The 25,159-nt window shown below is 35.6% G+C and overlaps 4 protein-coding genes and 1 non-coding gene across 7 annotated transcripts in view; 3 read left to right on the forward strand and 2 right to left on the reverse strand.

Annotated features, from left to right (window-relative positions):
* The first annotated feature begins 32 nt into the window (after positions 1 to 32).
* Positions 33 to 3,968, forward strand: LOC120774542 (beta-1,4-mannosyltransferase egh). Its single transcript, XM_040104269.1, has 3 exons — positions 33 to 914; positions 2,499 to 3,148; positions 3,924 to 3,968. Exons 1-2 carry the CDS (start codon positions 114 to 116, stop codon positions 3,069 to 3,071), a joined length of 1,374 nt encoding a protein of 457 aa, XP_039960203.1. The 5' UTR covers positions 33 to 113; the 3' UTR covers positions 3,072 to 3,148; positions 3,924 to 3,968.
* Positions 3,969 to 5,534: 1,566 nt separating this feature from the next.
* Trnai-uau lies at positions 5,535 to 5,626 on the reverse strand. The gene is given in 2 exon segments: positions 5,535 to 5,570; positions 5,589 to 5,626. It is a non-coding gene; the product is annotated as a tRNA-Ile (tRNA).
* Positions 5,627 to 6,540: 914 nt separating this feature from the next.
* On the forward strand, positions 6,541 to 10,413 carry LOC120774239 (TATA element modulatory factor). Its single transcript, XM_040103699.1, has 7 exons — positions 6,541 to 7,333; positions 7,390 to 8,244; positions 8,311 to 8,988; positions 9,045 to 9,237; positions 9,301 to 9,622; positions 9,688 to 9,915; positions 9,987 to 10,413. The coding sequence occupies exons 1-7, from the start codon at positions 6,541 to 6,543 to the stop codon at positions 10,185 to 10,187; spliced, it is 3,270 nt and encodes a 1,089-aa protein (XP_039959633.1). The 3' UTR covers positions 10,188 to 10,413.
* Positions 10,405 to 11,579, reverse strand: LOC120774240 (uncharacterized Golgi apparatus membrane protein-like protein CG5021). Of its 2 annotated transcripts, none has more exons than XM_040103700.1 (3): positions 11,381 to 11,579; positions 11,178 to 11,260; positions 10,405 to 11,118 (listed from the first exon to the last, which is right to left on the reverse strand). In XM_040103700.1, the coding sequence occupies exons 1-3, from the start codon at positions 11,402 to 11,404 to the stop codon at positions 10,575 to 10,577; spliced, it is 651 nt and encodes a 216-aa protein (XP_039959634.1). In that variant the 5' UTR covers positions 11,405 to 11,579; the 3' UTR covers positions 10,405 to 10,574. The 2 variants fall into 2 exon arrangements, with proteins under 2 accessions (XP_039959634.1, XP_039959635.1); XM_040103701.1 differs by having other exon boundaries at positions 11,390 to 11,577.
* Positions 11,580 to 12,409: 830 nt separating this feature from the next.
* LOC120775284 (G1/S-specific cyclin-D1) overlaps positions 12,410 to 25,159 on the forward strand; it is a 106,261-nt gene continuing 93,511 nt past the window's right edge. Inside the window, exons 1-2 of one of the 2 annotated variants that reach the window (XM_040105396.1) lie at positions 12,410 to 12,962; positions 13,027 to 13,651. In XM_040105396.1, the coding sequence (XP_039961330.1) occupies positions 13,031 to 13,651 (621 nt within the window). In that variant the 5' untranslated portion in view covers positions 12,410 to 12,962; positions 13,027 to 13,030. Of the gene's footprint in view, positions 12,963 to 13,026; positions 13,652 to 25,159 lie in introns of those variants that run through there. The other variant, XM_040105397.1, reaches the window with a different exon arrangement.

A 25,159-nucleotide genomic window follows, 5' to 3' on the forward strand; every position in this document is an offset into this window, starting at 1 on the left:
TATTTATTAGTAAATATTTGAACAAACTCGTAGCGCATCCGCAACAACAATAACAACCACAGTAGCAGTACTAGCAATAGCAACAACAGCAGCAGCAGCACAGCAGCAACATTATGAACTCGAGCACAAAGCACCTTTTGCACTGCACACTCCTTATCACTGTGATAATAACATTTGAAGTATTCTCCGGTGGTATTAAAATCGACGAGAACTCATTTACACTTGTCGATCCATGGACTGAGTACGGCCAAGTAGCCACTATACTATTGTACTTACTACGTTTTCTAACTTTCCTAACGCTGCCGCAGGTCTTATTCAATTTTTGCGGTCTCGTCTTCTACAATGCCTTCCCCGAGAAGGTGGTGCTAAAGGGCAGCCCCATATTGGCGCCATTCATATGCATACGTGTGGTGACACGCGGCGACTTCGCCGATTTGGTCAAGACGAATGTGTTGCGTAACATGAATACCTGCCTGGATACGGGTCTTGAGAATTTCCTAATCGAGGTGGTCACCGATAAACCCGTCAATTTGGCACAACATCGTCGCATACGTGAAATTGTCGTGCCAAAAGAGTATAAAACACGCACGGGCGCGCTGTTTAAGTCACGTGCTTTGCAATATTGTCTGGAGAATGATGTGAACGTGTTGAACGACAGCGATTGGGTGGTGCATTTGGATGAGGAGACTTTGTTAACGGAGAATTCGGTGCGTGGCATTATCAATTTCGTTTTGGATGGCAAACATCCATTCGGTCAGGGTCTCATTACCTATGCCAATGAGAATGTGGTCAATTGGTTGACCACGTTGGCGGATAGTTTCCGCGTCTCGGACGATATGGGCAAGTTACGCTTGCAATTCAAATTGTTTCACAAGCCATTGTTTAGCTGGAAGGGTAGCTATGTTGTTACGCAGGTAAGTTCAATTGTTATATAAGTATAAGTTCTAGTAAAAAAAATATATAGTATATAAAATGGTAGGTTTTATTTAGCATATTTTAAATGGCCCCTTTAAGTCAAATATGACCGTTTTGAACGTAACTTTAAAGTTCGTTTCTGCAGGCGAAAAACTGGAACAATCCATTTTCAACAGTTTAGCTAGAGATTAGATTAGATTAGATAAATAAATAAGGATTGCACCGCGACCTAAGGTCTATTCTAATAGCAGTTACAACGTCTCACCTAGCCCCACCAAATTGGTTAATTCCTAGGTGCTATTGAGGCGATGTAATCCCTATTTGGAAACATGGATCCAAGGGCATTTATCCTGCGTATACACACTGCTGTGCAGTCAATTAGCAGGTGTTCTGGTGTCTCAGACTCCAAATCGCAGAACCGGCAATTCACACAAGAAGCTAGATCCATCTTATATAAGTACTTTTTGAGCTTACAATGGCCAGTGTAGAAGGCGACAAGTAGCCTAAATTTATCCCTTGGGATGTTGATTACATATTTATACTTTTTAAAATTATAACCACCCATTAGCAACTTGGAATGACGCATTCCTAGGAATTGTTGCCAATACCTCACCCTACCCACTGCTTCATCCATGCGGAGCACCTCCTTTTTGGTAAGGGGACGAACCGCAATGAAAGGTTCGGGTCCTACCATGTTGTTGTATGCTGCGGAGCTGGTGAGTTCATCAGCCAGTTCATTCTCGGCTTTGTTTCAAATGTTTCAAAATAAATCTTCAATATCCAGAGTACATTGAATTCTGTAAATGCATTTTTTTTATTTATTCTTATTTATTAAATTAAATTAGGATTATAAAGGGTGTCAGTTGGTTACAAAACGTCATATTTGCACATACATACACATTTAATGTTTTAAGTTGTTCGGATTGGTAAACAACAATTCAGCTAAAATCTTCAAATAAGTGAGGTTACATTGAAAACCAGAGACGTACAATGTTTCTGTCCTGTAAATAATATTGTCCAAACTCATTATAAATATTGTCATAATTAACAGATGCAGATTTATTATTCCGTTACTCTGACAGTCGGGTCTAAATAACCGAACAGATTTCTAGCCGGCCAAGGTGAACTCGATACCATTCCTCGAAATTGCTTCAGGAATGTATTATGCCGTTACAACAACAACAAGATTAACTATTTAATTTAGTATCAGAACGATTGAAATTTATTTATTTTTATTTTTACTGCCGATTCATTTAACAAATGGACGCACTTTATTGTTTATAAATGTCATACACTTCAAGTACTTTTCTCAAGTGTTTCGTAAATAATTAAAGCTGACTAAGTCTGACCTTGGTTCAAGTAGTTAAAAAGAGAACAAACAAATAATAATAACGGCTTTTTACGTAAGGATAGAATTGTAAGAGCTTCGTATAAAAATACGCTGCATTACTAAAAAATCCATGAAGAAAATAATTCTTATTGCATAAATAGCATTTTCTCAAATATCTACCAATAACAATGTCATTCTTTAATATTATTAAACCATTTGTTAATCACTTGTGTTTTTTTCACTCCATCCATAGGTTGGCGCCGAACGACAAGTGTCCTTCGACAATGGCATCGATGGCTCCGTGGCCGAGGATTGTTTCTTTGCAATGCGCGCCTTTTCACAAGGCTACAGCTTCAACTTCATCGAAGGTGAAATGTACGAAAAGTCACCATTCACGCTGCTCGATTTCCTGCAACAACGCAAACGCTGGCTCCAAGGCATACTACTGGTGGTACATTCGAAAATTATACCGTTAAAGCACAAACTCTTGCTCGGCATCAGCGTCTACTCCTGGGTAACTATGCCCCTGTCCACATCGAATATCATTTTTGCCGGCCTCTATCCGATACCATGCCCGAATTTAGTCGACTTCGTTTGTGCTTTCATTGCCGCCGTCAACATTTACATGTATGTCTTCGGTGTGATAAAGTCGTTTTCACTGTATCGTTTTGGCTTGATGAAATTTATGGCCTGTGTGCTGGGCGCCGTTTGCACCATACCCGTGAATGTGGTTATTGAAAATATAGCTGTCATTTGGGGTCTATTCGGCAAGAAGCATAAATTCTATGTGGTACAAAAGGATGTGCGAGCAATGGAAACTGTGTGAGCGGCTGGTCACATACGTATATGTTTATGGGAAATTTTTTTGGCTGCGGCTGTAATAGCCGCCATGTAAGCATTATGGTGAGTTTAAATATACGTATATGAATATGTATGTATTTCAATTGTAGTTATGTATACCCTGGACAGGGTATTATATACATATGTATATGTGATCGAGCGAATTGAGTCGCTTTAGCCATATCCGTCAGTCCGTTTTGCATTTAGGCAAACTAGTACCGCAGGTTTTGATATCTTGAGCTGAACTTTTGCACACGTCTGTTTCTCCCCAAACAGCTGTTCATTTCTTGAAACCACCGATATCGGAACACTATAGCTTATAGTTTCCTTACAAACTGAACGATCAACATCACGTCCTAGTAGGTATGGATTTTTTTATTTCAAACTTATCAATGAGTATTGTCCATGACAACGAGACAAAATTTTTAGATCGGACTACTTTAGCCTATATCTACCATACTAATCGATCAAAATACCGTTCTCACGACAGTAATAGACCCGGATTTTTTTCCGGCCAAGGACTGTCAACTCGGTACCATGCTTCGAAATTACTTCAGAAATGTTTTCTGCCGCCACAACACAACACAATCAACAGCGTTCAAAATTAAGTTTTTCTAAGGCAACTTTTTATTTGTGAAGGGTATTCTAGCTATATTCTTGTTTTATTGTGCCAATGAAGGTCACAACGATAATTATATTATTATATTATGTACATAAGTATATAGTAATTATAATTGTATGGGTGTGGCTTCATTGCACAACCCTCATTGCTATAACATTCCTTAATTTGTGTAGAATTTAATACACATATTTCAGTTTTTTATTTTTTTATTTACAGAATGTGCTCTACAGGACTTACACCCTGAAACTCAACTACCAAAAACAAAGCAAAAACAAACAAACGATTACAAGCAACTTTTGTGGTGCGATACTCACTAAGCTTATGCGACCTTTGTCACCGCCATTGCCGCCAATGCCCAATTAGCCAATGCCATCGCCTGGACATCGTCGATATTTGTTCTTGCTGCTACCGCAAAACTATCTACCATGCACTATTCACCTTTTGTTATAACCTAAATTAATACTTAAACAAATGAGAAATCACGCACATACACATACGCGCCTCCATACACGTACACCAACACGCCACACCACACCAAGCACAAAACATGCAAAACGGCACAAATCCATTTACACGATTAGTTCACTAACACACATGTAGCATAAATATCATTATAGTTTACTATATATTTTACAACAGTAATTAGATCTAGATTTGTTTAATATTATTATTGTCATTATTGTATATTATAGAAAACGGTTATTACACAGTTGTATGACTAATAATGATTGTTGATTCCGTTGATGATTAGAGAAATAATATTTTGTTGAACAATTCATTCAAGCGCTAAGTATTTAAATATTACCTATGTATATGTATACAACAACAAATTTAAAAAACATAAGAAAACTTGCAACAAATATTTGTAAAATTACGAAAATCACTCATGTATAAATAGAAAAAAATAAACTATTTAATTAGAACTAGGAGCATCCACACTAACTGTAGTCTAACGTAAAAATATTGGTGCCGTCAGACTGCAAAACACGCGTGGCAACAACGTTAACGCGCATAGGACACATAAACCTTTATTATGTTGCATGCGTCTGACTCAAGATACGACCATATCGCGCACATTTCCTTACATTCGTAAATTTATTTAATTTTGTAGCATACAATACGTAAAAAAGGTTAGTTTCTCTCCTCATGTGATTTCAGTAATTAGTTTTTGCAAAATAAATAGAAACCTAACTTATGTATTAAGTTGAAAGTTCATCAAATATATGTATATGTAAAATAAATTTATTTTTAAGTTAAAAGTGTAATTCGCAGATTTGTTGCAAGTGTTGAAATTAAATGAAATAAATTAAATTAGCATTGCAAACAGAATACACAATGAAAGCTTTACCAAGTTAAATTATTAATTATGTACATATTATTTTCTATTAATATTGATTTTCTTTTTTTACATTTATATGTATATATACAACATTTTTTATTTAATTTTATTTTGTTTCGTTTTTGTTTATATATCATTGTCGCATTAGTGGTAAGCGTGAAAATAATATGAAGCAAATACTTGAATTGTTAACACACATACAATACAAAAACGTAAACGAAATAAAACAACAACAAAGTATTACCATAAATTGGGCTCTTTTTATTTTTATTTTCCACATTTCATTCATTGGTGGCATACATATGTACATACATATGTATGTATATGTAAATGCAAATTCTTGAAAAATGCACCCAACGCAGCAAATGTGCACTGAGGAGTAACGGCGCTAAAAGCTTTTAATAAATATGTCTACGCTACTTTGTTTCCTTATTTTAAAAACTGTAATGAATAAATAAAATAAATTTAGAAATTCGAAAAAAATTAATTGCTCCAGGTGAGGCTCGAACTCACAACCCCGGCATTGCTCACTAGTTACTGATTATAAGTACCGTGCGCTAACCAATTGCGCCACTGGAGCTATATTCATTCATTGACAAAAAACATACTTGAGCAACGACGCAATACTTCATCGCTATTACTGCTTTCATAAGTAAACAAACTTTCAGGGTTGTTTTGGCAACCAAATAAAATAATTTGTATATTGTTGGAGACTCATTATTTATTACTAATATAAAGAATATAAATATTAATATATATATATATAATAAAACAATATTAAGATCTACAATTATCTCAGAACTCAAACATAGTATTTATAAAAATTCTGCTTTTTTTCTTAAAACAACTTCGATATATTACAACGTATAAATTTCTGCCTCTGCAATATATTTTTAGATAAATATATTATTAGTTACAATTTAATATTTTTACTCTTTATTTAAGATTTAGTGTATTTTAATGCGTACACATCTAGCTAAATAAAATAGACATTTGAAACTGCAGCCGTAAAAGTTTGTTTATATATAGAAAAGGTCGACAAAGGAGAAATGTCAAGGAAGGAACAATTTTTATTTAAACTTTGCTACATTTTTTCAATTAAATAAATACATATATTGGGTAGTCGAAAAAGTATTTGCTTATTTCTAATCATATTCAAACTTTTTTTTTTATACTAATAAATTTCAAAATATAGCTGTAACTTTTTTCAACTTCCCCGATTTTGATTTTATTTTTGGTTAAAGAAAGCTAAAAATCTCAGCTTTCCAACACTATATGGTATGACAATATGTGAAATACGAAAAGACTTTTTCGACTACCCAATATTTCAGTTATAAAACTCAGTTCTTCCATTAGATGGTTTTGTTGAACAACCCTGAGCAGTGCATGTCAAATGCAACACTGTTATTATTTAGCAAACAGCTGGCAAAAAGAATAATTAAATGTAAATAAAAGCAGTGCAAAAAATTAAATGGTGTATTTTTGTAGAGAATAATGAGCTGGTTTGAAGCGAAGGGTTTAAATTGGGCGAAAAGTGCACTCAAAGAAGCCGTGGCATCCATAGACAAAGCGCTCGATATACAAGACGACAATGTGGGTGGTGAAAAAATTTCCCAAGTACAAACCGCTTTGCCTACGTCGTCAGCAGGTGGAGCGGTGCGAAAACAAAAGTTACCAGGCGGAGCAAATCGCGAAAGAAGCGACAGTCAAAATGTAGTTGCCACACCAAGCATTGCAGTAAAGAGTACCACGGTTTCAGCACCTACCACACCGACAGCGCCTATGGTCTCCTCGACTTGGGGTTCCTTCACAGGTTCTTTCTTTGAAAATCCAAATGCGCAAGAAACTATAACAGCGCCACCGCGTACTAAAGCAGGTAGCGTGGGTATGCTGCCAACCGCTGCTGTAATGAAAGATACAACTTCTATGACGGATCTCGCAGTTAGTAATAACCAGTCCACACAGCGACCATCAATTACTTCAACAACTACGTCAGATTCAGTAGAATTGCTTTCACCACCTGTATCGAGTAGCTCCGACTTGCAGTCACCAGTTTCTGAACCAAAAAGTAGTGCAAGTAATGAAGCGTCATCATCCGTGGAAACTATTAGTGGTACAGCAACGTTGGAAAATGAGACGATTAATAAGGAATTGTGCATTTCTGTAAGTGGCTCACTGCCAGATAGCATTGTTATTATCTCCGAAAAAGATGAATACGACATTGAGGAAGATTCTATTTCATATAAAACAGTTGTGGGCGATCTACAAGATACTGCAGAAACCACAGGTACATTTCTAAGTTGTATTATTCCATTAGATATAGCTTTCTTTCTGAAATTCCAGAAACTCACAATGTCCCCACGGCAACACATTACCCAAACACAATTGAGCAACCAGTATCTACAACCAGCTGCTCGCCGAGCCAAAAAATGATCATATCCTTAGAAGACACACGCAGCGATTCACATCATGCGGATTCGGATTCCACGCAAAGTTTCGAGGATGTACAAATGCAGACGAGTTGTGCCGTTAGTCAATACTTGGAAAAAGCGCAAGCAGTTTCACCAGCATCGGACGACCAGAATGATGCAATGAATTCCAAAACAAATTCATCGCCACACAATTCCAACGATGAAATGGAAACAACAACATCCTCAGATATAGAAATTATATCTAACCCCAATGGTAATGGTGATTCCTCCAGTACAAATAGCTTGACGCGCATCAGTCCACTAAAGTGGAAAAAACTTATGAGTAGCCAGGGTGTGGGCGGCCAATCAACAACCATGACATGCTCGAAAAAAGGACACTTTCGTGGTCCTTCCGAAATTTCGATACTTTCCGAAGACTCACAGTCTGAGTTGGATCGGCTTATGCAACGCATAAGTGAACTGAGTGATACTTTAGAGGCGCGTGAATTGCGACTACTACAATTGGAGCGTCAAAATTTAGAGTTGCAGCAACGCAACGCCGAAATGGAAAACACGCTGGAGACTTTCAAAACCAGTGGCAGCACCGACACAACAGAAGGCTACACACAACGACTGTCAGCCTTGGAAAAGAAATTTCAAGCCAGCATACGCGAGAGGGATGCTTTGCGCATACAAATCAAGGACCTGAAAGATGAGCTGCAGCTGAAAATACCCAGAGAGCGTTTGACCGAGAGCAACATAATGATTGAGGAATTGCGTTCGGAAGGTATATCCAACATCGCATAGCTTACAAGTGGACATATATTTAAAAGAAATTTGTTTGCGTTTTTAGGTGAAAAATTGTCGAAGGAAATACTGCAGCAATCTAATATCATCAAGAAGTTACGTGCTAAGGAAAAAACTAGCGACGTCACGCTGAAAAAGAATAAGGAGGAAATCGCCAGCTTAAGTGATGAGCTTGAGCGGATGAAAAAGACATTGAACGCCAAGGAAGAGGTGGAGCGGTCACAAATCGAGGCTGTGCACAAAATGTCATCCGAAAAAAGAAGACTGGAAGATGAAAACGCACAGCAACGAAGTAAACTGGAAGATTTGCAATCGAAGTTGTCCACGCTGCAGGCGAGTTTCGAGGCGGCTAAGTTGGAACTACAACAACGTACACGCCAACATACGGATCTCACGCGCACCGCCGAAGAAGCGACCGCGGCAAAGAAGGAGCGTGAGTCACTAAAAGCAGAAAACCTGGAAATCCGAAATCAGTTGAGTGAGCTGCGTGAAAAGCTACGTGGCACCGAGCAGACAACAACAAAACGGGAACAACAGTTACGCGAGGAGAACAGAGAATTGATGCGTAGACTGGAGGCGACTGAAATGCGCGCCGAAGCCGCTGCACAGGAGGCCAGTCTGACTACGGTGCCGCTAATGCGACAACTGGAATCACTACAGAATACGCTCACGCAACGCACCTCCAACTGGAATCAGGAAGAAAAGTTACTCTTGGATAAATTAGGTAGGCAGAGTAGTTTTTAAACTGGAACTGTATATTTTTACGATTTTTTTGTGTAGCGGCATCGCAAAGTAAATTGAAATCATTGGAAAATGTCGAGTTGAAATACGAGGAGCGTGTCGAATTGCTGCAAAAACATTGCACAGAACTAGAAGACACGCTTTCTCACGCGTTACTGCAGGAGGAAAAGGCCAAAATGGGCTTGCAACAGGCGCAGCTTGAGTACAACATGAAAGAGAGCAGCCTGAAAAGGTAAATATTTGCGTTGGCGCACTAACAATTCTCATTATTGCAACGGTGTGTACGGTTTTTCAGCCAACAAGCGGAACTTTCCAAACAAATTGAACAGTACACGTCCAAAGTGGAGGCGTTGGAGCGTGAAAATAAAGTATTAGAAGAGAAATTGCGTGCGAAGGCAGAGGAAAAATTACCAAGCTTCGTTGGCGCTGGCGAGCTGCCACAAATAGGCACGGAGACAAAACGGATTGTGCCGCTTTCCGCAGCTACATTGGCACCGCATGAGCTGGCACGTCAGCACTCGCTGGAGCAGACGCAACGTTCGCAGTCACCGGCTATGAGTTTTGAGCGCAATTCGCAAGAGGAAACGATGGAGGGTGGCAGCATCGATTGGCAGGCGGTAAGTGCAAGTGCTCTCCAATGGGGAAATAATTACATACACTATTTCATTGTAACGCTTTGCAGGAAGATATAGATTGCATTTCGAATTCAGGCCGTCAAATAGGCAACTTGGGCTACGGTATTAATATGAGCTTTCTGGGACATAATACGTCAACGTTGGAGCACTTGCAATCGATGTTGAAACAGCGCGACGGTGAACTGGTGCACATTCAGTGGGAGTTGGCGCGGTTGCAGGAGGGGCGCAGCGTTTTGGCGGAGGAAATCGCGATGTTGACTACCGAATTGGAGGCTGTATGTAATCACTTATATAATACTAAATATCTCTTCATACTTAAACATTCTTTTTTTTTTGTTTTCCAAAGGCTAAGGAAAAGCTGCTCTCCTACGAAACGTTGGATCAAAGCTACGAGGAGCTCCAGCGTAACTATGACGCGCTGCTACAAATGTACGGTGAGAAAGTTGAACGCACCGAAGAATTAGAATTGGATCTAAAAGAGGCGCGCGAGGCATATAAGGCGCAGATCGATGAGCTGTTGGCCCAACCCTCACGGCCTACCACATGATATTTATAAAAGTGGCAATTTGGACTCTGTCATCGGCTGAGTCATATATTCACTCTATTTGTTATCTAAATCCACTGTAGTTTTTAATTGTAATTATGGTATTGTATGTAGTTATGTTATAATATTATAAATTTTAATCGAATTGTTGCTGGCTGGCATATTGGAGCTACAAAGAACGAAAAGGTATGATTTAATAAAGTCATTTAAACAAATTAAATAACAAATATTTTGCACGTTATTGCAATTTACTTCGCTGTTTATGTTGAAAATAAAATTTTAAATATGTAATACGTGTATAAAACAACAAAAAGTAAACTAACTAATATTAAATATACACAATTTATATATTAAGCATAGTGGAAACAAGCAGCTCGTGCCTGGTGCAAACTAAACGACGTTAGTTGGTCGCGCAGTGGGTGGTTGTGCACTTGGTTTTGTCATAATATCGACGGCATTTTTAAATAACTGCGTCTTGACGAAATCCGTTGCCGCCGTGTTGAGATCCTTATTTGCACCGAAATTACATTTAACATAACCGAATAAATTAGCGCCATTGAGTGCCAGTGCAATCATGACCAGCAAAAGCCATTTGAATTTCAAGCCAAAAAGTGCTACCACGAAAAATAGACCCCAACAAACGGGGAAGAGTATTAAACCCAGCCAGAATACGCGCGCTTCATTATTATTTACACGACCCTGCTTGGATTCGAACACCCAGTGTGATACGCCTTCGTCATCGACGTAATTCCACCAACGTAGTCCCACCAATAAACGACCAGTAATATTTTTAACAGTCCAAAAGTCGGCCGATAAAAATAGCACAACGAACACGAAACTTGTTATGAAGGAGTCACTGAACCAGCCACAGAACATATATACAACCACTGCGGCGCCACGGAAGAACAGGTGGAAAAATGTCACGTAGGGATGCCTATAGAATATCGTAACAGGTATAGTAACAATAATGCTCAATAACTATTTTATACATACGCATATCTTTTAGCGGCTGCACTCGGATCGCGCATTTCATCTTCCTCACCGAAGGGAATAGTGTCATCTTCCAGTAATGGCACCTATATATTTCAGTACGCAGAACATAATGATTGTGTTAATAGCAATGGTTTTGTTTTGGAACAGGTTAGTTAGTAAAAACCAATCCTGTCGTTTAGTGGGGCGGAAGCATGCAAACCTACATTTCTTACCGTAGCCGAAGCCATATTTTATTTCTTTATCGCAGTTTAATGTTTTATTGGAATGTAACTGTTACGTTGTTTGCTAAAACTTCTTATGTTGTGGCAGACTAATCAGTTTATTATTTACTATCCCCGTTATTTACACTACCGTGCTTACGTTTAATTCTTGGCTATGAACAGAAAATCTTTAATGAGCTGTCATCGAGATTTTGCATGTAAACACGGCGAATGTCAGGGGATATGTCATAAAAGTGATGAAACTGAAAGAAGGCAAGCAAGCGCAAACAAAGGTTGTTGTTTCAGATAAAATGTTTCAGCAACATCTGATTGTATACACATGTACACTGGAAAAATTATGATGAAAATTAATAACAGGTCAATAATTATTTTTATGCATATCTTACACAATGATTTTATGATACTATATTGAGACTTCATAAATTTGAAATAATAGGTTATGAAAATTATGTTGAATACTATAAAATACCGATCAGCATAACATTCATTTACAGACATTGCCAGAGATTTTTGTAGTACTACATGTTTATTAGCATTATATATAACAGTTTTTTTTTATCTATACAGTTAAATTTTGTGCATATTCAATTAATAACATATGATTTTTAAAAATTAGAATAAAACATGTGTGAAGCAAGGCGCTAGCAACATGTTAATTATGAGCCATATGTTGCTACAGTAATGTAGTATTTCAACAGGGTTGCTTCGTGTTGTATTCTTTTAAAGCCTATATGGTATCAGAAGAAATTTGCACAGCTCTTAATTATTTGAATAAGAATTTTGTACATTTTTTATTTTTTAATATATTAAGTCCAAAATTAAACAATTTCCTCATAAATCAAATTTAATTTGTACCAAAGAACAGTTTTCAGCATACAATCCACACAGCACACAACACACAGCAGAATTCAGACATGCAGCAAATGCAACCCCGTCAAAAATAATGCGGTTGCGCATATGTTGCGCATATGGCAAAGTCGGTCTCGTTCTATTCTCACAGTGACAGTTTGCTTGTCATGTGCACCGGTTGATTTGATAGATTTGAAAAAGTGTGATTCGTGGTGTGCTAAGTAAAAAACAGTGTGATAATCGTGTAGCAATAAGCTGAGAACACTTTGAAATCACAACTGATAACGATCGCTGCAATTAAATTGTGTAAATAAATAAAGAAAATATTGTAACTCATTCATTTTCAAATTCACCGACACACAGCAAGTTGAAATTTTGGGTGAAGTTGGGTCGAGAAAATAATTTCCAAAAAAGTGTGCCGAAAATAGCGGAGCGTGATATATAAATCGTATACATAAGTATATTGAGAATATATAGAAAGTATAAAGCAACAACCAAGTATATAATATAAATTTGTGAAATTTCGCAACGTTGCTTCAAAAAATTAGCCGAACCTTAATTAACAGCCAGGATCTACGGCAAAAGAAAAAAAATTGTGATAAAGCAAAAAATTTGGCATTGTGAAATCGTAAAAGTGTTTGTAAATACAATTTTGAATGTCTGAGTAATGAATTAGCAAAGTGTTTTGATAAAAATTATATATCAGTGATCGGAGGTGACGAAAGACTGTTTTGCAGTAATCTACAAATATTTTAATTCATAGTTTTCGGTTGTTGTAGCAATATGGACCTGTTGTGCACTGAAAATTTAAGGAATGATTATGATTGTGACGTATCGTATGTGCCAACGCAAATGCGAGCACATACTTATACCGAATCACAGCTACAGCAACACCTGCTACCGCAACCACCGCCACCAGCAACAGTAACCGAACAACCAACAAAGGAATGTCTATTAAAGGAGCCACAAACAAAAATAATGCCAGGAGCACCTTCACCTTATTCCAGTTCCAGCTCGTCTTTGTTATCACCGGGTTCAAGTTCACCATCGTCCGGTTACAATTCAGCTACAAGCAACAGCTCGCATGCAAATCAACCGCAAATGCTTCATAATCGTCAATATCATCGGGAAGAAGATACGCAAAAGCACCATCAATATGAACAACAGCAAGAGACAAAGCAACACGAATATTACGATGCTGTATATCTGAAGTCGGTGCCTAGTCGTGATTTAGGTTTCGTCAATAACGCTACCGTGGATCCGATATTTTTAACCGATCGTTGCTTGGAGAATGCCCTAAAAGCAGAAGAAAAGCTACCACAACCGGTTTGCACATATTTTAAGACAGTGCAGAAAGACATCACACCGCCTATGCGCAAAATAGTTGCAGAATGGATGATGGAGGTAAATTGTTATTAAATTTAGTTCTTTATTGGCACATACAGCAAAAGCAAAAAACACAAATGTTTATTTGGACAGAGTGGTTAACATTTGGTTCGCTTTTAATATATCACAAAATGTATTCCACAAAATATGTAACTGCCAGAGCTTTTGTTAATTGTTTTTCTTTCTCTTTTGTATACATAAAAACCAATTTAGTATATGCTTTTTTGTGTATATACATACATATGTATGTATCTATATACATATGTGGAACAATTGGTGATAAGCAAAAATGTTGAACGCCAGTTTAAGCCTCGAGAAATATGTGCCTATGGCTTAAACTTAAATAACTATTTGCACATGTGTATATACACAAATTAAGATTTATTCATTCATCATTTGATCATTTAAGTACGTTTTAGTGTTAAATACAGAGTTGGTTGAGCTACGTTTTAAATACTGCCTCTTATTCATTAAGCGTGCAGCTTGAATGCCACAGGCGTGAGATTATTAAATTACTAGATTCATGGCTTTCAGTTTTACTGCCAAACTAATCGAGCAGTTTTGGCCAATCTGGATTTTAGGCTACATGCAAATGGGTATATGGTATGTATATGTATATATGTATATAACTGTATACGTTAAATTTATAAAAGCTTTGGGGTCATTAGTGCATAAACTTGAACTGAAATGCCTACTTATGTACAATAATATGTTTATACATATATAAGTACAAAGTATGTAGCTAACTAGTTGAAGCAGCTAAAATATTTTAAAGTACAAACATTAAATACTATAGTGAATTAATCAAAAGAAATCTGTGTATATACTAAACATGTTTATGTATATGTACATATATACTATGCATACGTGTAGTATAGTGTGTGCTTGTTCAAATTTTGAAATCGTGCTAAGTGTTTGTCCGTTCCATGACACACTACCATAGAATTCGTATATAGTACATGTGTTATTGTACATGATTTAACAACTTTCCGGGAATGGTTTGCACAGCGTAAATGTTCATTGCGGTTACAATTTGCCAAACCTTGCACTTCGGTTTGGATTTTCATGTGATGATTATTTGCAATGGGCAATTCAATTGCATATCAACCGGTAGATTACGAATTATTTATAATGAAGGCAGATAAGGAAAATAATTATTTTATACCTAACAACAAAATTTGCTGGCGCCAGATCTTAACCTTATAAGTGGTACTAAAAAGAAAACAGACATTAAATTATTACTTACGTAGGTTCCTACTTATTAATATGCACTTAAATGCATATTTGCAAATACTTACACAATACAAATAGTTATTAATAAAAATATTTTCATGATTTGGCTGTTTCTGAAGTTGTATGACATCGTATCATTCATAAAATTATAAACACACAAGTAAATATATAAATTTCACGTGGGATTCCTTGAAGATTACATGCTGCGCCTTATCAACAACAAGCGTCTGGGTGTGTGTGTGTGTATGAATTCAAAAATTAAATTTGCTCAGTGATTTTCTAATTTGCTGACTGTAGTTTGTGGCTATTAAAATATACAATTTAAAAACCATACATTAAAACAATTATTTGTATGTATATATGTACATATGTAATGGTAACGATTTATAAAGCCGCTGCAAATATGTATATACATATTTAATATGTTTGTAGTATATGGAATTTTTAAATAAAAATATATTATATAATGCTTTCATAAGCTTTTTTACTTAATGAAAAATGCGTTTGCAAAATAAAAAGTTTCCATAAAATAGTTTGATATTAATCGGTTAGTTTGTGTGGTAAATATATGCTATAGTGGTACAACGAAATCAATTTGTTTGGAGATGGTGCTGTTACCTTAGGCAAAAATCCATGATATATGTATATGTATATTTCGTGAATATATATCGTCAAATATAAAAAAATTCCATAGAAGGACTTGATTTTGATCAGTCAGTTCGTATGGCAGCTATATGCTGGCGGTTTCGCCAAATCAACAGCTTTTTGGGAAGAAAAGCATGTGTGCAAAATTTCAGATCGATATCCCGAAAATAGAGGGACTAGTTCCCGTATATAGATATATCAACAGACATGTTAAATCGACCTCACCTTGTCACGCTGATCACTTATTTATACATACATACATATATACTTTATGGGGAAAATATATATGTATGTATGTATGTATATAAGCCTTGAAACTATATTCAAAAGTAATATGTAATTTTAGTATAACATATCTGCCAAAAACTGCTGGCATCTTCGACAATTACAAGCAAATATTTTTCCTAATCTAATCAACTACTATATATACAAGTATATGCAAGTAAATATGAATTATTATAACCAAAAAAGAATAAAAATAAATATGGAGGGGTTTGCTCTCTTACGCACTGATACGACTTTCAAAATATACGATTATATGTATATCATTTCTGCTAACTGGCAGCATTTACTTTTGGTTGCTATACTGAAAAATCTTTGTCACATATTATTATGTAGGTTAATTGCTTCTGATTGCTATCACAAAAATAATAATAACAATCATAAAAAAAATATATATATATGTATATTTGACAATCATGCGAACAATCAACAGGAGCTACTTCGGCAGAGAGAAGCCTCGGAATATGGCAAATGTCCAAAAAGTAGGAAAACTATCGAAGTAAGTGTATGTGTTACCTTAGAAATAATGGAGACTACAAAATATTCCACGTGAACAACACTTAGCATTGCCGTTAAGTGTGTGCTGATAAGCTAAAGTCGCATAAGAATATACAATATAGTGATATATGCATGATACTTGCGTTATATAGCAGCGACTATATACTTAGACATGTTTGTATGTTTATGTGCTTCGTGCATGACAGGTGGTATTACTGTGTTGACCGGTTGGAATACATGCGTACATACATACACACATATATCCGTATGTATATGCAACTCAGTTTGCTACCAGAAAATGCGACTGCACTTGGGCCGTCAACACTGTTCGATTGCAGCAAAATGTGTAACATCTGCTGTTTTGCTCTGCGATCGTTGCCACGAAATATCGAATATAAACAAAATACAAACGTAAACAATAACAAGCGATTCGAGACTGTATTTTTTGTTCTTGCTACCTTCATGAATAACCAGTACCAACAAACAGCGCTGCTGCAACCACGTCTGCTGCACTCTGTTAAGCGAGAAATGCAAAGAGTCAAAGTGCCAAAGAAAACGACAGATGCAAGTTGTAGACGCTGAGCGACTCAAAGGCGCACATGTTGCTGCATAAGTGAGGGCCTACAATCAAGGTAAACTCTAGCCCAATAGCTGTACCCTTGCGTCATCGGCAGCATGCAAGTTGGGGTCCTGGCTGGGAACACCACCGTAATGCGTACACTGGCAGGATCACGTTGCGGCACCCGTTTTGTCGTCCTGGTCCGCGTCAACGCGAACGACGTCTTCGGTGTCGTCAAGGTGTGCGCGCAACAGCTAAAGCGCCGCCGCCCTATGCTTCAGTGCTTGATTTAATAGTGTGTGCATGTGTGCGCCGTTTGCATGAGGGCAGGAGTCGTCTGTCAGTTGGGCTTCACTATTGCCACTCGGTTGTTTTGTGTTGAGTGGCCGAAATGCCGACGCCGGTGTATGAAAGAAGGGTAGGAGATGTTGCTGTTGTTGTTGTTATTGTTGACTTACAAGAAACTAAAGAAAATTTTGCAGCTGCCGGTTAAGGAATTACAACTACATACGTAGACCTGTATGGGCATGCCAATAGGAAAAATATTAGTTCAGTTGGAAAGTTGTTGGTGTTATTGTGTTACGATATTTGGCAATACCGTAAGCGTTCCGAATAATGAGCAAATTATCAATTAACATTTATTGCGATTGCCTTTGTTAGACTCAATTTTATTTTTGGCTCTTTCGCAATATCTGGAATATGCGACCATTTCAACAAGCGAGTTGTGACTCAAAAGAAAGCAAAAAAAAATATTTCTACGCGAAGCATTCAGCAGTGCAAAACGAGTATTTTTCTATTAAAAAAAATATATACATATATTTTTTATATATATTTATAAAATATATATTATATATACATATATTTTATATATGTATATTGCACGAAGTAAATTTTTTATGTATTTTTTTATTTAGAAAAATATTTTTTTTTTTATTTAGAGCTTCGTTCGTGACTTGGCCGCAGCTAACGGCATAATATTTATGGTGTAATAATTTTAAAAATTCTTGAAAATTCGAAAAATCTTGAAAATACGAAAAACTCATTCCAGTCCAAATTATTGGTGGGCAGTGCAGGAAAACTACCTGAAAGGCAGCAGTGCCGCTGTAGAACATCAAAGAACACACAGCAGTGTCTTTAAATCTCCAACAGCGCTCATTTGCCTTGCCACTGAGTACACACTTAAGCGCTAGACATCCTACCGCTGTTAAGGAATGCATTTTTGTTGTGAACCCTGCTGTTGAATGTTATTTGGCTATGGATATGCCTTTCCGAGAAGTAATAAAGCAAACGAAATGAAAAGGAATTTTCAAAAGGATATTTGCCTTGGGAACGGCCACGAATGTATGGCTCATGAATACACACACACACACACACTTATACCAATAAGCATTTACAATTATTAATAGGTGTGCACGTATGTGTGCGCATGAAACTTAACAAAAAACGCTAGGCGAACAAATAAGTGCGAAGGACAAGGAGCAAGAGCGCACAGGAAGCGAAATTTTCTCCACAGCCACTCAGAGCGTGTAAATAGACCAAAGGTACGAGGTACAAGGTACATACATTGCTCTGACGGCTGTGAAATGAAGGGCAAAAAGGAGGCACAGCACATTCTCGAAGTGAACTGTTGCGTCTGCGCAGAAGTCTTAAGCGTTGTTGCGTTGAATGCGCGTACAGTTTCGCAATTGTTGACAAAAGGACATGCATACACACACACACACATAAATATGTATGTATGTATGAAGACTTTGCAAAGTTACTAGCATTTGGCAGCACAATTATTCTTATGAGAACGCCGTGTACTGGCATGCGCATAACCGCTAATGTACGCATTTGTATGTTTATGTAAATGTCGTTTTGTATGTGTGCCATGTACTTCGAGGCTCATGACAAAATTGTAAAACGATCCTTTGCCACGGCAAATACAACCCAGACTGCTAACAAGCGTCAGTTGCGAAATTTAGCAATCCTCATTTGTGTTGGCATAAATTAACCCTTTTCCAACAAATGCATGTGGCAAGAGTTAATGAACTCTTTTCTGTGGAAAATTAATGAAAACAAATTGTATACCCATACATTTACATATGTACTTACATATTTATATTGCATTAATTTTGTCACTTGCGGGCATTGGCTAGCTTAAAGCCGTTGTCGCTTGTGTTTTCTAGCAATTTTCGACATTATTTTTATACTCTTGTTATTTAATATAAATTGCATTTAATTTTACTTGCAAAATTTTTTTTAATTGCTTTTAAATTAAATTAAAAAAAAATATTTTTGTTTTTTATACCCTGAACCGGCTAACACCCAGCAGGAAAAGGCTCTATATGCGCTAACTAGGCACTCAGTTTTTGAGATATCGAGCTGAAAGTTTGCACACCTCCTTTTCTCACCAAGCAGCTTTTCATTTGTCGCAATCGCCGTTATCGGAGCACTATAACATATAGCTGTCATACAAACTCAACGACCAAAATCAAGTTTTTGTATGGAAAACTGTTTTATTTAACAATATATCTGCACGAAATCTCGCGCAATTTATTGTCCAAGGCAATGCTGTAATATCCGAACATATTGTTCAGATCGGACGACTATAGCATATAGCTGTCATACAAACTGATCGCTGAAGATCAAGTTACAATTCCTTTTATACCCCAAATGCACTTGTGCGGGGTATTATAGCTGCGGTGCAACCAAAGTTAACTGTTTTTCTTGTTTCAGTGTCTTTTTATTTTTCTTTCTTTGATTTACTTACAATGTGACTCTTCCGAGACCTTGAAAAAGTTCGTTTTGCTCTTTCGCCAATATTATTCTTTGTGTTAAGCTTGGCTTTGGTTTCGTTTTCAGTTTCAGTCAATATTTAAATATAAGAAGACTATGAAAACTGAAATTCTTTGCAATAATTATTTCGATGCGCAATTGCCGAAATATATACTTACCTATACATGTGGATATATGTATGTGTATGTGTGTGTATTGAGTAAGTCAACAGCGAACGATTGTAGTCAGCTCAGAGACACAAACAAAATATAAACGTGTAGACAGAACATGTTGTTGGTGTTGTAATACAATATTAGACACAATCAGCAGCCAGTTCGCTAGCCAACGGCAGCTAACACTTCGTATATTTGGCAGTTTTATACGTTACCTGTTGTTGTTTCCTAAAATATTGTGGATATTATTAGTATTGTGATCATTATAGCTCGTATTTTATGAAATGCACTAAATTGGCAAATTTCATTACGGTCAGAACGATACTACAGCAAAACCAAAACAACAAAAAAAGAAAAAATGCTGAAGTCATTCTTATTAACAGCCAAAAATTCGTTTTGTATCGGCATTTGTGTTGGCATTACGAATTCACTGTCACGCTGCTGAAAGTACACGCTCACGACGGTCTTGACTGACTGTGGGTGGGTGGAGTGGAGTGGAGTGGCGTGCGTGGTACCGGCTGTGAACTGGGTTATGCGGGCCGATCGTTATTGTGTATATATGTACTGATAAACGCCAGTCGGCAGAAAGACAATGAACTTGGCCCCCAAAAATTCGACACTCAACTGGCATTCGGTGCTTGGCTTGCTTGAATTTTCGCTATTGTTTTTGTTACTGTTGTTATTGCTTTTCGCTCCCGTTCTTGTTATGTTACTTAACGATTCATAATCGGGTAAAATCCGCGTCAATTCCGGTATCGTAGAACCGGTTGTTGTTGTTGTTGTAGCGGAAGAATTCTGCCGAGTTGACAGTCCTTGGCCGGATAAAAATCCGGGTCCGTTCTGGTTACAAAGACCCGACTGTCGTGGGGACTGGGTTTTTTTCGCTTTTCTTCTTCTTCGCTTGGATTGCTGCACCCGATTGGCGGTATTTCTTTGAAATTTCTTCTGTTACGTCGTCATCTTTTGTTGTGAACATGGTGCAAATAGTAAAATATTGAAACGTAAAATATGAAAACGGCCAAATTCAATTTTGAAAATCCGGTAATTTTTCATAAATTTATTGTGTGTTATATTCGCAAAAGTTCAAACGTCTCACATCAGTTTAGTTCTTTACTCACTGTCTAGTTGTGACCTTGACTTCTAGAAATTCGCAATTCATTTGCTTGCAATATTGCTCTCTTAACAGTAGTAGACGCTGTTATCAGCACGTATGTATATTAGCGGCAATATTCATTAATTTCAGTTTTTACAATAATTTGCCTTCGTTTATATAATATTTATTTTCCCTGCTTTTATGGTGCCGTAAAGCCGGAGATTCTTAAAATTTTCAGCTAATGAATACAGAAAATAGTTATTCGACGCTGCTAATGATTTAATTGCTTAATTTCGTGCCATGAACTACATTTTTATACCCTGAACAGGAGTTATTAAGTCGTGACAGAAACAAACCGAAGGAAACGACGGATGTTCAATAACATATATACATATGTACATACATACATATATATAACTGATCAGCGTGACGAGCAGATTCGATTTCGATCTGAAAATTTGCGCTCGTCCTTTCCGCTCAAAGAAGCCGGTCAATGCCGCCATTGTAGAACCAGTTCGTTCCCACTACAATCGGGTCTACGTAACTTGAACGAATCCGGATTTTTATCCAGCCCAGGACTGTCAAGTCGGTAGAATTCTGCCGATACAGCAACAACAACCAGTATACTATAACATAAGAACTGATTGATGAAAATTAAAACATTTTTATTTGAATGAATTCTTAAATATCTTGCAAAGTTTATTGTCACATTGGCCGATTATAGAATTTTCATGAGTTCATACCACCAACATACATAGTAAGTTTTTGCTAAAAAAACATCGCTTATGTTATTATTATAAAATAAGCGCCGTTGAACGCCTAAATGTATGCAATGCCCGACAAATATTGGCTATTTTCCTACTTTCACTTTCTCTTCGCTTACAATTTTGCTTTATTTTGTTGATTGCCGGTTTTGGTAGTAAAAAGTAATGCTAGTTGTGTGCGTATTGGTAAGCTTTCGAACAGAACAGGGACAAAAGTTCTCTTCCCATGCAATGCTGAATTTTCAAAGGTGTGCTCAGACACAAAAAATTTCAAATTTCTAATTTAATTTCAATTTTATTTATTTTTATTTAGTTGTAATATTATTTAGTGTCTAATACACTGTTTGTTGCTGGCATGCTTTTATCCATCCATTATTTACTAATTTCATTTATTACTTTTTATTTTAATTTCTTTTTTAACTTAGTATAATTACTATAATCGCGTAAGCGGTGTCTACGCCAGTAAAGAAAATAATTATCATTTAATTTTGTAGCATATTTTAAATTAATACTTTATATTTTATGTATTTTGATTTTTTTTATTTTTTTATTTTTTACATTTTTTATAATTATATTAATTAATTGTAATTTAATTAATTTTTTTTTATTTAAAAATATTTTTTTTACTCCTTTATTTTATCTTTACTATATTTTTTATAACTCTATTAAACTCTTTTCTAATTTAGTTAATTTTTTTTTAATTTAAGAATATTTTTCTTTAATTTTATAACATATTTTAAATTAATACTTTATATTTTATGTATTTTGATTTTTTTTAATTTGTTAATTTTTTTAAATTATATTAATTAATTTTAATTTAATTAATTAACTTTTTTTATTTAATTTTTAAATGTTTTGTTAGTTTATTCTTTGTTACTTTAAATATATTTTTTTACTCTTTTATAATTATTATATTTTATAACTCGTTTAAATTCTTTTCTAATTTATTAATTTTTTTTTTTAATTTAAGAATTTTTTTTTTTAAATTTAAATTTAGTTAATTTTTTTTTTTAATTTAAGAATATTTTTTTTTAATTTATACTTTGTTATATTCTTTATAATTAATTTTTTTCATTTTTTTTTTCAATTTTATCAAACGTGTTTTAAATTTATTCTTTGTTATTTTAAATATGTATTTTTTTTGTTATTTGTTATATTTTATATAATAATTTTTTTTTCTAATTTTTTATTGGGCTACCTTTTTTTCTAATATGTTTTTAATTTTTTAATAGCTTTCCTTTGTTATTTTAATTATTTAACATTTCGTTGGATTTTTTATATTTTCTACATTTTTTATAAATTAATTTTTTGTTAATATATTTCCTTTATTTAAAATATTTTCTTTATTTATTATTTTTTGTAATTCTCCTAAGTTTTTTATAATTTAATAAACTGTAAATTTTTGTGTTTTTTTATAATGAATTCTTTTTTGTTTCTTATAATTTTTAATTTGTATTTTTTACTTTGTTGTTTTTGAAGCCTTTATAGCTCTATATTTTTATTTTTTAATTTTGTTGTTTTTGAAGTTTTTATAGCTATTATTTCTATTATTATGTTTTTTTTATTATTTTGTATTTTGTATCATTTAATAGGGGCATTGCTCTAAATTCAATTAGCAGAAATGCGCTGTCCAATAAAAACTGCCACTCCATAATTGCCATTACCAATGCCTAAGCCAGAATGAGTGCCACCTGTTGTTTCCTGTTGTTCGGCTACTGCTCAATGTCAACTGCGTCTGCGCATGCCTGCCCTTACATACATGCCTATACATAAGCATGCGGGCATCTTCTGTGAGTGTGTGACGTCGTACAGTCAAGTTTGGCGAATGCAAGAGTAGCTTGATGCCTCGAGAAGCTCTATGTCTTGTGTGCTGCTCAACAATTCATGCGGTAAACCGCTTCATGAGACATGCTCAGCTGCAAACACTGCACTTTAGTAAAAATAATAAATGTACAAATGTGCGTATGTACATATTTTTGTATGTATGTATATATGTTTGCATGTGTATAGGTGAGCAATGTTAACTTGCAACACGCTATACTCGCCATAGCGCAATGCCGTGATCTTGCAACAGACATTGGCCATGAGCAGTGTGGCTATCATTAAATGCTGTCTCTCTTGCTGTTGTTGTTGCTGCTACTGCTAATTGCTACAAGTTGCGCGGCACATTTGTATGTTGTCACTACTGTGCAATTGCTGGGTCAACGCCAAAGGGCACAAAGTGCATATTAAATTACATGTGTAGTTGGGCACACACACACACACACATGAATATGTACATTCCTATATCCGTATACATACATACATTAATATATGCTGTTCAAATAGTTTATTAATGCTTTTATCTCATTTTTTGCTCATTATAAATGTAGATATGTATGTGCATATGTATATATGTGATAATTGTACAAATTGCCTAAAACATTTGGAAATCTCGCTGGCGCTTGTTCTCTAACACACAAATGCAGTTATAAAAATTTAAAATTTTCTTCTAATTTTTTTGTGATATTTTCACATTTTTGTTATTTTTTCGTGCTCGCACACGCACACACCCACTCCTGCGCACTCATACAACTACAAAAACGAAAAAAAAAAACAAATACACCCAGTGATTATTCAATTCAATGCCAAATGCTTATCAGCAGTACTGTTTTTTGCTTATTATTGCTGTTGTTGTTGTTGTTGTTGTCGTTGCTGCTATTGGCACAAAAGCTTTGCACTTGCAATTGAGCGCTTAATTAGATACAAGCCACATATGTAGCATCTGTTGTTGTTCGGGCTTTTTGTTTCAAACACACAATGTACCGATGCATATATGTATGTATGTGCGTGTGTGCACTTGCATGTAGCGTGCCCACTGCAATTGCGTACGCATTTTGCGTTCATGTGCAATGTTTGCGCTGGGACCTTGCCACACATTCCCATTGTGCTCGTCGCGTTTTGTCGTGTGTCAACTTAATTACTTTGTAATTATCGTAATTATCAAAGTGACATACATACCTAGCTATGCGAAGGTATGTACACACACGTGCGTCTGTGTGTGTGTGTGTGTGGATGTTCATCGCCCTAATAATTGCGCCCCGTTAGTGTTGGTGTTTGCGGGTGTTACATTTGGACGCCAGCAATTACAGCTGCATCAGCTGCTTGCGCTATTAACACACATGTGCCTACACTGGTGGGCAAATAATTGGGTGTAGTGAAATGTTTGTGGATTTTTGAAAGTAAAATACTAATACATTTTATCGTTATTTACAGTTTTTTTAAATTTATTGCATATATGAATTTTTTAATTAAGAAAATTTATATATTCTTAATTTATTCTAATTTGTAATATTTTTGTAATTTATTGTACGTCGGAATATTTTTTTAAATTTTTTTGAATCCATATATTTTTTATTATTTTTAGATTTTTTAAATTTTATTTTGAAATTTTTAATTTTTTTACACCTTTTTTATTTAATTAATATTTTTTATAGATCGGAAGAGCATTTTTATTTTTTTTTTATTTAGTATTTTTATTTA

The sequence above is a fragment of the Bactrocera tryoni genome, chromosome 4 (assembly GCF_016617805.1).
Source record: "Bactrocera tryoni isolate S06 chromosome 4, CSIRO_BtryS06_freeze2, whole genome shotgun sequence".
In the NCBI taxonomy this organism is placed as follows: domain Eukaryota; kingdom Metazoa; phylum Arthropoda; class Insecta; order Diptera; family Tephritidae; genus Bactrocera; species Bactrocera tryoni.